Genomic DNA, 13104 nt, shown 5'->3' on the forward strand with positions numbered 1-13104 from the left:
TGCTACCATAATTCACAACAAGCCCCAGACCTGAATACTATGCAAGAATATATCAAAGTTGGAGTTTGTTCAAAATATTCCCAAGTAGCTGGTGGGAGTCCTCAAAATCTCAATATACAAAAAGGTGCAACTTCATTATGAAGGTGTTCCAAGGACTGTGCAGTTAAAGATCTAGTATATGGAGAAAATGGACTAGGAAGTATGGGCGATGAAATAAGAACTAATGAAAATGACAAAGAGATTTTTAAAACATGGCAAATTAGTACAGGAGAAATCAATGAAGAATTAAGAGAATGAGGAACAGGAACAAGTGTTGAGTTTTTCTGATCCTAGTGCATTAGCTCTTGTAATACCTGTCCGTTAACAGAAAATAGCACAGAACTCCATGTAATCCTAAAAATAAGAGCCCAAATTTAGGATTGTCTCTTAGACGCAGGTGCTGCTAAATCTGTGTTGCAGAAATTCCCTGAAGAGTGCAAAGCAGTGGGTTCAATGGAAGTTGTGAGTGTGATGGGTGTCCTTTAGATTATGTACTCCATACGATAAAACCTGGGGATTCAGTTTACGTAAAAAACTTAAAGTATTAGAGAAAGAATTGTGGTTTGCATTGCTCACATGTGAAAAAAGAAACAGCAGCAGAAGAGAGTACATTAGACAACACGGCTGCGGTCAAAAAGATGTCAGAAGAAGAAATTGTTCAAGAAGAAGAATAAAATAGAGACAGAAATCAAGATCAAGACAAAGAAGAGAACAGAAGAAACAGAGATGATGACAGTGGAAAGGATGATTGAACTGGAACAAAGACTCTGCAGAAAAAAATCAGCACAGAGAAGAGGAACACAGACTGATTATGGACATGAATTGTTAGATTTGTGTGCCATTCTAACATTACACACTTTCACTATAGTTGCAAATAAACACTACATAGTAACAGCACGAAGACAGAAGACAGTAGCAGAAGAGGTGACTAGAGATTTAGTAAGTATTCACTACAAAATAGCATACACATACATATAGGACACATTTCTCACAAACTCTGCAACATCATAACCAGGTGATGAGCATCCATAGAAATGAATACAGATAAATCACCTTGGGAAGATAATAATGATTGTATACATTAAATCACTAAGATCGCTTTATCTCACAGGAAGACTTTATGTTCCTAGGAGATAATATCAGAAGAACATGTATATCTTTCAAAAGAAAATTTTTAATGTTTTCTTAGACTATCATAAGGGGGGAGTTTATTTTCCTCCTGCAAAATGTAAATAGTTTGTAAATACTATGTATATAGTCTTTAATATAACTTGTACATAACATAGGTGTAGAAATTGTACAGATCTGTATATTTCTATAGATGTGTATATAGTTAAATTGTTGCAAGGTTTTGATTTTGTTAGTATAGCAAGTTGATTTTGAGTTTTAATGTAACTAGTTTTGGTTTTCTGTATTAGCAATAGGATAAGGTCAGCATAGTAAAGAGTTTCGTTTGAATTATTCAAATAGGATTTGTAAAATGCAGTTTGTATGAGTTTTGCATAATTATTATTTTAGATAGACTTTAGTTTTTTGTATAACATAAATCAAATTGTTTTTTTGTAACTGTATTTTATTGTTCCAAAAGTTTTTCAAAAGTCTGTATTTTGTATTTTGAATTTCTGTAATTGTAGATTTTGCACTTGCATTTGTGCAAGTGTATTTTCATTGAAATTTTCTTTTCTTTGATTTATAACCCTAGGGCAGGTTAGCATAGATAAGGTGTAGCAATAAGTATAAGATTAAGACTATTTGGGGGGTGGATATAATAACAATAATAATAAAGTTAGGTATTGCTTTAGAATTACATAGAATGGTGAGCATATGGGAGAGATTTTTTCTTTCTCCATATGCTCGAAGGGGGTAAATTATAAGGATAGTGTTAGAAACTGGGTCTTGTTATATTCGTTTAGAGATCAGAAGTAGAGAAGCTGGCTTGAGAAAGAATTGGAGTTTGAAGCGGATCTAAGACAGAGTGTCAGTTTCAAATCGAATGGTTTTTCTGTGTGGCAGTTGGCAGAGTCTGGGGGAGCTTGGGGGAGATGACTTGTTTTCTCTCTCTCTCTCCTGTCTGAGGTAGAAGGAAAGGAGGGCAAGACCAGAAGGAGCTCAGTGTTTTGTTTTTCCAACTTGGGAAACATTATTGGCTATCTATTGCTGTTTTTATAGATTGTTTTAACTCTGAGAAGACCAAAGAAAAACCTGGTCTTTGGTTGGGACTCTGAGCTGCCAAGGCTCAGCGTGTTACCTTGGTTCTTGTTGAGGCTCAGCCAGCTCTCCTTTGTTATTTTTATAACTGGGAGACAAAGTTAAGAATTATAAGGACAATAGAACACTATTAATTAATAGTTTATTGGAGAATAGGGAAAATTTGGGTTAGTCAGATCAGGAAGGATCAGTGTAGCCTGTGGACACAGGAAAAGCGGTTTCTTGCGGAACCAGGGAGTTTTATTTGGGTAGTTAGAATCCCTTAGAGTTAGAAATCCTTTTTATCATTCTATTTTTATTTTTATAACAAAAGTCTCCATAGCGTCCTTGCACCTGTCCCTGAAGTTCACTTATGAGTTTTACTTCACTTATATAAACTGAAAATACTTTGTAAGCACAGCAAGCAAAGTATCTAATCAGTTTATAAATCAATAATCAATTCATTCATTGCCTATTAGTTTTACATAACTCCGTGGTACCACTCTAAGAGACCAAAGAAAGGGGAAAACATTTATAGCAAAACAAAAACATTTATAGCAGCTCTTTCCATAGGGGCAAAGAACTTGGAAACTGAGAGGACTGTCCACTACCTGGGAAATGGCTGAACAAGAAGTGGATATGACTGTAATGGAATACTACTGTGCTAGGAGAAATAGCAAGCGGGATGATTTCAGAAAAACCTGAGAAGACTTACGTGAGCTGATGCAGAGCAAAGAAAGCAGAAACAACAATATTATAAGATGGATATTTACAAATGACTTAGTGGCTCTGATCACACGATGATCCAAGACAATTCCAAAGGCCTCCTGCTTAAGTATGCTCCCTGCCTCTAGATACAGAACTGATGGATTCAGAGGGCAGCTTGAGTGAAGCATTATTTTCTTCTCTTTCTTTCTTAAATATGGCTAATGCAGAAATTTGTCTTGCATGACTATACAGAAGTGTACTAGGGTTTTGTTTTTCTTGCTTTCTCAATGTGGGAGAGGAAAGGAAAAGAATTTGGAACTGAAAAAATGATTTAAAAAGTCTCTGTGTTAAAAAAAATTGTAATAGGAAAAAAAAAAGGTTGAGAGGACTTGAGGTCCAATGGGAACAATGCTGGGTCAGTAGAGTCAGAAGACCTGAGTTCAAATCCTACTCTGGCACTGCCAGAATGCTCCATTTGTTCACTATTTGAGTGGAGTTGAAGCCAAAGGTGTCTTTTGAAGCTTCCATCTCTCTCAAGAAGTCACTGACATTTCAAAGGAAATGAGTAGAGGAGGCCCTGCCACCCCTCCCCGGCCCTGTCTTCTGAAATTAAGGAGGTCCTTAAGAACTATTTACTGAATGGAATTATGTTCATAGACTCCATGGCTGCATATGGCATGAGAAGAGCAAGACTGAGCTCGCGGGCCCCCAGGGGTCACTTCACTTCATGCTGATCCTGAGCTCCGAACCAGCTTCCTTTGTAAAGTCTGGCTGGGTCTAGATCAGGGCCTAGGAACCTGGTTTTAAAAAAACTCTCCATTCTACTAACTGTGGGTCCACACGGTTGGCTTCTCTTGTGAAGCATTTGAAACCTTGGTTCTTGGAAGGCTCGTCCAGACCTCCTGCCTGAGGACTTGAGGACACAGAGTGAAGCCAGCAGCCTATGATAGCTCAATTCTGTTGGAGCTTCCCTCAGCAAGAGGTCTCACGAGCAGCTTTGTTTTCTGGGGGAAAAGCTGAAATCGCTGCAAATGGGCCCGGCTCAGTTTCTGAATCAGCGCCAGGGCCAGGACAACGTGCTGTTCACCCAACATAGAGCTAGGAGCACATTCCAAGAGACCCAAGAAAAAGTAAGATGGGAGGAGATGACAGGTGCAGTGAAGGGGTAATCCAAGCGGCCGGAGAGTGAGGTCCAAGAAGAACACCGAGGCCCTGAGGGTAGGGGGGAGCTCCTGGATGGGAGAGTCAGGGCTGGGACGGCAGAAGAGGCCTTCCAATGCCTCATTCCCGACTCGGGGCATTCAAGTGCTTGTTTCCCTACACTCTCCTTCAGCAGCAATGTTTCCCTCTTTGCCTCCCCTCCTACCATACTTACATCAGCCTGTTCCTGTCTTCCAAAATACATGTCTGATGAGATTGCTTTGACGTTGCCAAATTTTTTTTGTGCCTCATCTGTATTTCCAGCTGGCTCATAATCAGGCTTGCGACGCGAAGTAGGTCTACAATTAAAATTAAATTGGCTTCAAGATCAATTCAAGCAAAAATTGACTTAATTTAAGGTCAGGCAGATGCTGTTCTCATCCATAATATATAAATTTGTATTTGCATTTGAAAAGAAAGTAGAAAATGAGAACAATAATTTAAAAAACCAACCCTTCAAAACTGAAATATCTGAAATGAAATCAAACACCCAAATCACACAACATAAGCAAAAATCATCCTCTTTAAAGATCACTTGTCTTCCCCTAAAATAATGAGACTTCCAATTCACATTTCCTCTCTTTGGGTGAGATTCAGCCACTCAATTAAGCAACAAAGTGCCTAACAGATGGAGGCTGGGCGATCCAAGGGTGCCAAGGCAAGGGCAAAAGATGCCAGGTGTAACTGACGTGCCCTCCTTTGCCGCCTGGGCTCTGCCATGGCAAGAGCTGCTATCAGAAAGATGTTGGGGCATGAAGATCCCCGCCCTTCTCTACTTCAAAGTACAAAGTGTGGCCTGGTGGGGGCACAGCTGGGGCTGCCTCTTGACTGGGTGGGCAGATTGGCAAATGCACCGGGCTGTATGAATACAATGGAATACCACAGCATGGCACCATGAGGAATCCAGAGAACCTCGGTCAGACCTGTGACCTGATGTGGTGGATGAAGAATAATAACCATAATGATGCGATGATGGTAAAACTAGGCAGCTAGATTTACAGTGTCCATTCTGTGCCAGGCACTGTTCCAAATGCTCCACAAAGATTATTTCCTGGGATGTCACAAGAACCCTGGAAGGCAGTGGCTGTTGTTGTCCCCATTTTAAGTGATTTGTTGGGGTCCCCCAGGTGGTAAATGACTGAGCCAGACTTGAACTCAGAGCCTTTCAGATCGAAGCCCAGTGCCCTAACCACTGTGTTCCCTAACTCTACAGAGAACAAATAGTATCCACCATGATTCCACCAATGTGGATGAAAAAGCAGCTGCTGGCAAAGGAATGGCAATGGCCATCCTGGTCTCAGGCCATAGACGAGGAGGGTCGGGAGAGGGGAAGAACTGTGGGGATGGCACATCCGCCACCGCCCCAGGCAGGGCTGTTCTAGGTTTTGATCAACTTAGAAAGTCGCAATTATACAGTCTTTTATTGTTATTTTCCTAGTTTTTCTAGTTCTTGTCCTGTGGATATAGCAGCACCCTTGAAGCTGACTGGAGCCGCACTCAGGACTGTTGTGGGCCTTCCCAAGGGCCCCCTGCTACTCTGCTCTTGGTCTTGGCCTGGCCTGGCCCCAGAGGGCCCCTTCTCCCCATGGGACTGATTATGTCAAAGCGGACTGGCCAGGAAGTGAAGATGGCCCTCAGGTAGGCTGCACACGGCCCCTGCCTTAGGTCAGGGTCCTACACTGGTGTGGCTGTGTGGTCTTGGCCAAGTCACTGCTCATGGACCCTTTCCCAGAGGTGCCCAGATGCGCAGGGTGTACCTGTCAGCGTAGCCCATCCCTTTTGGGCTCAGGATGGTTTCTGTATCTCTGAAAGGCTCGTTCTTCCAAAACAGGTCTGAGCTGTCGTCCCATTTAATGATGGAGCTGCTTCTTGTCTCAGCAGGGTCTTCAAAGTACCTGGAGGGGGAAAGCACCCAGAGAGGGATGCCCTTACTGATGCCATCCCAAAGCGGGCGGGCAGAGGGGGAGAGAGGCAGAGCCCCATTTCAGCTGAGGTGGTGCCTGGCGGTCCTCACCCAGTGCCCTTCGCGTCCCAGCCATCTTCCTAATCACCTGCTCCCACGACATCCCTCGGCTGCCTGGCAGTTCAAGCTGTGTGTGCACCCTAGCGAGCTGGGCAACTCTGGGCAAGTGTCTTGGCTTTCAAGACTCAGTTTCCTCATCTGCAGACTGGAATGAGCAACATCTGTGCAATCTGTGCGTCCCAGGGCTGAGCAGAGGCAGCTAACGTGTGCTGTGGAAGGAGCTCTGGGCCCGGACCCACAGACCTGAGTTTGAGTCCAGCCTCAGACACTTCCTAACTGGTACCCCTGGACAGGTCCCTTACCCTCCTCACTCATCTATTAAATAGGAGGTCAGCCTCTGCCTCCCAAGACTATGAAGATCGAATGAGATCCTTCTACAGCCCTAGAGCACGTCAGCTCTTGTTACTAGTCTAACTCTTCCGCTATGTGCTTCCTATCCCTACTTTGGCTTCTACGTTTCTTGAGGGCAGGAACCATATTCCTAGAGAAGAGAAGGCTGAGGGCAACCATCAGCCCAGTCCTCGGGAATGTGGAGGCCTTGTTCTGTCAGAACCAGTGGGCCCAATGATGAGAGCCGTGGACAGGCTGCTGGTGGAGACAGCAGATACCCCGGCGGTGGTATCTCAGGAAGCTGTTGCCACTCACCATTCAAGCTCCCACGTGAGCTGGGAGTCTGTCCTTCTCCCAGGTAGCCCCTGGTGGCAAAGGCCATTTCCTGCTACGCAAGTGGCCAGGAGGAGAGGGGACATCATCTCCCTCGCCATCCCTGTGCCCTCCGTGGCTCAGAGGGTAGGTGCAGCTTTGGAGAGGACCTGGTGTCTGTATTCACGGTCCTTGGGAGGCCCCCCAATTTCTTCTGGTCCCACCTTCTGTCACTAAGCCATTTCTGAGGCGCAGGAAGAACTGCCGGCCACCACGCTGCTTCTTTGAGCTCGTCAGTCAATAGCCCTCTGTCCCATCACAGCCACCCGCTCCCTGGACAGAAGCTGTGCTAGTTTTCAATGTATTTTTACCTTCCCACAATGCATCCTTGATCTGTCCTCAAACACTGTGGGGCGCTGGGTCCCTCCCTCCCCTCCCCCTCTGCAGACACTCTGCAAGGCCATTATTTGCACAGTTGTGGACAACACAAAAGAGCCATTAGGCCACAACTGCTTTACAGACAGAGACAAATAGCAAGGAACCTTGGGAAGAGCCCCAGGGCTGGGAGGGTCAGCCAGAGGGTCCAGCTTCATTTATTTGTGCACCAGAAAGAATCGGGCTGTTCATCTTCTGAAAATAATAGGGTTAGGTTCCAACAGAAGCCAAGATGAAGTCGAGCCAATTATAAAAATGGAAACGTTCAAAAACGCTTCCATCACTCACGCTCCTCCTGTGTTGATGGGCTGCAAGCAGCGAGAGCTCGGGGGAGAGCATTTCGGGACGTGCGGCCAAGGGCCCTGCTGCGCCACCGCCAATGGCGGTCTTCACTGACGCTGGGCAGCCAACGATGGGCCGCTCTCCAGTGTCCAGCTGGCAAGAGCCCATAAAGGGAGTCTCCACACAAAAACACCATCTGTTCCTAGCTTCAGGCCACAAGTAAGTAGCTCAGACCACCGGGCCTTTAGACAGGACGCACTCATGCTGCTCCTGGCGGGGCCGATGGCCAAGCCTCCTTCACGAGGCAGGGAAGCCCTGTACTCCTCAGCACGGTGCGGGCCAGGCTTCAGAGAAACAGGTACCCAGGGTAGGGGTACCAGGGAAGCCCGCAGCTCCAGGCCTGCACCCTGGGCTCCCCGTGCCACAAAGGATCTCAGGATGGGCAGAGGAGGTCAATGAGGCACGTGGGGGGGAGAGCATATGAAAGGAAGGAGGCATGGTCCCAGCATGGGGGGGCCGAGCTTTCAGGACAGGGAGGTGACCGTCTTGCCATCCTCTGTCTGACCTCATCGGGAAGTTTGTGGCAGGTCAAGAGGAGTCTGACCATGATGGGGAAGGGCCTTTAGGGCACGACATACTGGGATCAGTTGAGAGAACTGGACATGCTGAGCCTGGAGAAGGCCCAGGAAAGAGCTGTCTGTCTGCAAACATCTGAAGGCCCATCCTGTGGATAAGGACTCCGATTTGTTCTCTGGCTCCCAAGGACACCAGCAGTAGTAGGGGGAAGCCACAAGGAGGCCACTTTAGGTGGGAGGTCGAGAAGGGCTCCCAGCTAAGCAGGAAAGCTGTCCAAAGGGGCAGGGGATGCCTGGAGAAGTAGGGGCTCCCCTCCTTGGGGGTCTTCAAGCAGAGGCTGGACACCCACTGATCAGTTATCTTATAGCAGCTTGGCCCAGATGGCTGCTCACAAATTCTGTGAAATTCCTGGTTTTCTTGAAAACACAATCTGCCCTTTAGTTTCTCCCTGACATGGTTAAATGGCAATATTGACTTTTGTTTTGAAGTTCATCTCAGTGACACTGTTCTTATCCTATTGTGGGAGGTGGAATGATAAAGGGAATGAACAGAGGAAGAGAAGCTGAGGCCCAAGATTGAGATAAACCAGCCTGCAGCGAACCCTACAGCTTGGACACACGCGTTAATGGCAGGACTAAGCTTAATAATACGGACTACAAGGATTCCTTCTGTTGCTCCCTCATCATCGGTTTTAGACACAAGCAGCGACTTCCCAATTCCATTCACCCTGACATCTAATAATCAAGGAAGGATATGGAATGGACCAGAAGGATTTAGAGAGAGGAGAGCAGAGGGGACAGAATACAGGCGCAAAGTCTGGAGGTTTGAGTGTGATGTGGACCATTTGGACCCAGAAAGGGTCAGCTGAAATTGCCTCCAAGGTCCCTTCCAGCAGATTGAGGAACTTGGGTACAAGCCCAGATGCTCCAAGACTTTGGTGTGATGCTGAGGCCCAGATCATGAATGGGGCAGGGGGTGGCGAGGAATACCTCCAGGTGATGCCTACACATCCCACACTGATTCTGAGTTATCTGAGCAGGTTGGTACCCTCTTTGACCAAGCGAAGCCCACCAACACTACTAGTGTCCCCAGAGGCCCCTGATCCAGAGGACTCTTCTGCTCTCCCCACCTGCATCCTCACACTTGGCATCACAGGAGCTGACATGCACAGGGCATGCCAGTGATGGCTGAATGCAGGTCCTCACTCTCTCTCCTCTTCTGATACTCACAGCCACCAGCTGAAGCAGGCAGAATGGATGTTATTTCCCCTACTTTACAGAGAAGGAAACTGAGGCTCACAGAGAGAAAAGCATTTGCCCAGGCCGCTTTGGCTCCATGGGCTCAAGGCAGGATTCAGATCTCTCTCCTCCAAGCATCTCCCACCTCCACCATTCCATTTGATCCTTGCAAAATCTGCATGAGACTAAGCCCGAGTGTGTGTGTGTGTATGTGTGTGTGTGTGTATGTGTGTGTGTGTCTGAATTGCCAGAAGCTTGGCCTATCGCTGTGCTGAATGGCACTCCTTCCCCGAGGGCTGGCCGAAGCTTCCTGTCCAGACATCTACAGGAACAGGAAGAGGCCCTGGCTCCAGCTCTCACTAAAGAACTAAGCATGCCTTTGGGCATATGTGGAGGCACAGTCCTAGGAAGCAGTGCAAGGCACAACTCGCCATCGATACCCATATTTAGGGTCACACAGCTAGGAAGTATCTGAGGCCAGATTTGAAGCTAGGCTCTCCCGTCTCTAGGCCTAGTGCTCCCCAGCTGTCCCTGATACACCTATTTCTCATCATAAGACGCTGAAAGAAAGTATCTCAGAATAGCTCAATCTTTGGGCCCAACCCTGCACCTCCTCACCACGCAGGCTTCCAGTCTCGAATTTGGTGTCTTGAGTAAACCCACCTACATGAATGGGAAACGTACCAATGTGTGGGGCCAGACAGAATCCCCCAGGACAAACAAATAAATGGCCATTTTGTTTGATAATCAGCCTCTCGTGAATTTGCTTGGCCCAGACTGGCTTCCATGAGCTGGACGATCTCTGGGGAACGTGAAGAAATTAAATTCCTGAACCTAAGAAGCGAAGGGCCAGGAAGTCCGGAAGGGTCGTACTGCAGTGCCGTGACAGAGAGGAGAAGGCTTGCTTGTGTCCTGCAGCTAACGGGTCTGGATCCATGACTCTTCCCAAACCCCCTGCCTCAGGGCAATTGTAATCGATTACCTTGCACTGGATGAGGTGAAATAGGAATCCTCCTTGTCATCACCGTACTTCTTCCTGGGTTTGGCCGGAGTGGGCGTCTCCTGTTCTATGGTCTGCATGTCTGAAGTCACAGAGTGGGAAATCCCACTGCCAAGAAACAAAGAATCATGTGAACCCCCGGCAGCAACAGTGCACGACTCAATTCAACATAATCTCTACTTTGAGCCGCAGACATTCTGGGTTTCTAGGGCAGAGACGCTCCAAATCCTGATGAAAAAGAACTTTGGCTATTCCTGTGGAAAACAGATGGAACAAGACTCAGGGCAGTGTGACCACCTTGCCAATCTTTGACTTTTTTTTATCCTTTTTACAAAGAAAATGTGTTCCCAAAGCCCGACCTTGGGTCACTGCTTTCATACATCAAACAGGGATCACGGCCATCTTGAGAGGCAGACTGTGCAGCCTGCTTTCCTCAAAGACTCGATTATTTCCCAGCTGTATCAAATTCTTCAGTTAATTAAAAAAACACTTATTAAGAGTGGCCCAGGAGGAGGGGAGGGAGGGGGAGAATCTAGCTCAGAAAAAGGTTTAAAAGACTGTGGGGGGTTTTCACGGCATTCAGGAAAAAATGGTTACAAAAGCCAGTGGCCCCAACCCCCCATTTAAGGAAGGCCTAAGAGATTTAGAAAGCTGAACCGATTTTAAATGCTGACATGAGAAAGCCCAGCAGTTCACACACCTTCGGGTATTCCCAAAGCCCATGCCAAGCCTCTCGGACTCGATCTTCTTTTTACCACCAAAATTCATCTTCTCGTCTTTCTTCATCTGAATCTCCAGGTCCTTGTAGGCTAATCGTAACGACGACACTCTAAAGGAGAAAAGCGCAGCCGCTCTACATGAACTTGTCACTAGCTCCAGCCGGACTAAAAGAAAGTAAGCAGGAAAGCTGGAAAACTGGTGGGTAGGAGGACCTCAGAGACCATCTGTTTACAGAGGAGGATGCTAAGGCCCACTAAAGGAAGCTAAATGACTTATCCAAGCTCATGGAGCAAACAAGTGGCCATCAGAATTTGAACTCAGCCCCTGACTGTACCTAGCACAGCAGCTCTGGGGGCAGAGGCACATCTATGGCTCTTGGGGCCAAAAGGTCTCTAGAGGGTCAGTGACCGGTCATCAGGGAAGGAAGGGAGAAAGGGCACTGCGGTGTGAAGAACTAGAAGAGCCCGGATCCCAATGTATTTCTCTTCCACACCTCCGAACATCACGGATAAATGACAAAAGTCACCACCCTTTCACAAGGGCTGAATTAACCCCAGAGCTTCAGTCGCCACCTAGTGGACACATGTAGGAAGTGAAGCCTGACCATCAACATGGGCACCAGAGGGGAGGAAGTGGAGGGAGGGAATGAGCACTGACTAGGCCCCTACTGTGTGCCAGACCCTGGGAGGTGGGTGCTGCTATCATCCCTATTTTTCAGTTGGAGAAACTGAGGTAGGCAGAGGGCTAGGGGTCGTCAGCGCCCCTCCCCAATACGAATGGACCTGACAGGCTCAGGTAACATTTCCTGAATGGAAAGCCGCCCTTTGGAAAGCGGTTGTGCCCCACCCCAGGAGGATCCCTTAGCTCAGGCCACATACATGGGCTCTTCCCTGGACGCCTGGAGCTCGTCCTGCTCCTTCCTCTTCTCCACAGCCTGGGCTTGCTTTTCGATGTCACTGAAGCTCGTGGCGCTCACTTTTTGGGCCCCCAAACCTCCTTTTTTACCTCCAAGCTGGAAGAGAAGACACCGGCCTGAGTGGCTAACTGAAGGAAAGTGGAGGCCCAGGTCCCAAAGGGTGACAGGCGTCACCGGGGACAAAAGCCCTCAATGCCCGGAACAGAACATGTCGAACCACTCAAAACCCGCTTATGAGCTGCGGGAGCAACCTTCTGGCCAAACCCACACTCATTACCAAGGAGCTCAAACAGATCGCTCAAAAGCAAAACGTCCTGTGCCCTGAATGATGGCGGGCCCAGTGGGCATGCGCGCAATACTCACCCCCTTTTTAGCTTGAGTTGGTTTCTTTTTTATGAGAGAGGAAACATCTACAAAAAGAAAAGGATTCCTTCATATAATAATGTATGTTATTTATAAATGACCATTTAATTTCTAACATACTTTATATTATTTCTGGGTTCTATTTTATGATTTAGCCAATGTGTTTATATAGTATAACATTTTATTATTTACATAATATAAATAACATTTTCTTCTGGGAATCTGGGATTTTTAATGTCCATAACTGTAAGTGGAGACGCCATCTTGCTACCTGAAGTAAGACCTTAGCCCAAATACTAAGAGAACTCTGAACAACAAAATTTTCAGGCGCTTTCACCCTGTCCTTGATCAGGACCTGGCACAGTCCTATACAGGAATACACTGATTTGCACCACTCCCAGCTGCCTTCAGGCTCACTCACCCAGGCTGGCTGGTAGATTCTCCAGAGAGAGGCCGCAGGCAGCATTTTTAAGTCAAGGGATTGTGACTGTGATTGCCACACCAAGATGTGTGCTTGTGAAATTATGAAAGATGCTGCATGGGGCTAAATTCCTTGAGAGTCAATAAATGATTGAAACAGAAAGACACACACAGAGTTAAAATAAGGACTGGAGCGGGGTCTATTAGAGGTAGCAATCAGGATGCTGGACAAAGCAAAAAGAGGCCTAATCAAAAGAGAGAACCAGGGAAACTACACTTTGCTAAAATTTACCACAGACAATGAAGTAATATAAAAAATTTTCATAGCAAGTTTGTTTGATAAAGGTCCTGTACC

At 46.7% G+C, this 13104-nt stretch overlaps 1 protein-coding gene across 2 annotated transcripts in view; it reads right to left on the bottom strand.

Moving 5' to 3' along the window:
- The window catches only part of ARFGAP3 (ADP ribosylation factor GTPase activating protein 3), a 137349-nt gene that overhangs the window by 12363 nt on the left and 111882 nt on the right, over positions 1-13104 (bottom strand). For both annotated transcript variants that reach the window (XM_056797479.1, XM_007502795.3), the window contains 6 exons: positions 12330-12376; positions 11929-12062; positions 11031-11159; positions 10313-10438; positions 5892-6029; positions 4310-4433 (listed from right to left, as the gene is read on the bottom strand). In XM_056797479.1, coding sequence (XP_056653457.1) covers positions 4310-4433; positions 5892-6029; positions 10313-10438; positions 11031-11159; positions 11929-12062; positions 12330-12376 — 698 coding nt within the window. The remainder of the gene's footprint in view (positions 1-4309; positions 4434-5891; positions 6030-10312; positions 10439-11030; positions 11160-11928; positions 12063-12329; positions 12377-13104) is intronic.

The sequence above is a fragment of the Monodelphis domestica genome, chromosome 5 (assembly GCF_027887165.1).
Source record: "Monodelphis domestica isolate mMonDom1 chromosome 5, mMonDom1.pri, whole genome shotgun sequence".
NCBI lineage: Eukaryota > Metazoa > Chordata > Mammalia > Didelphimorphia > Didelphidae > Monodelphis > Monodelphis domestica.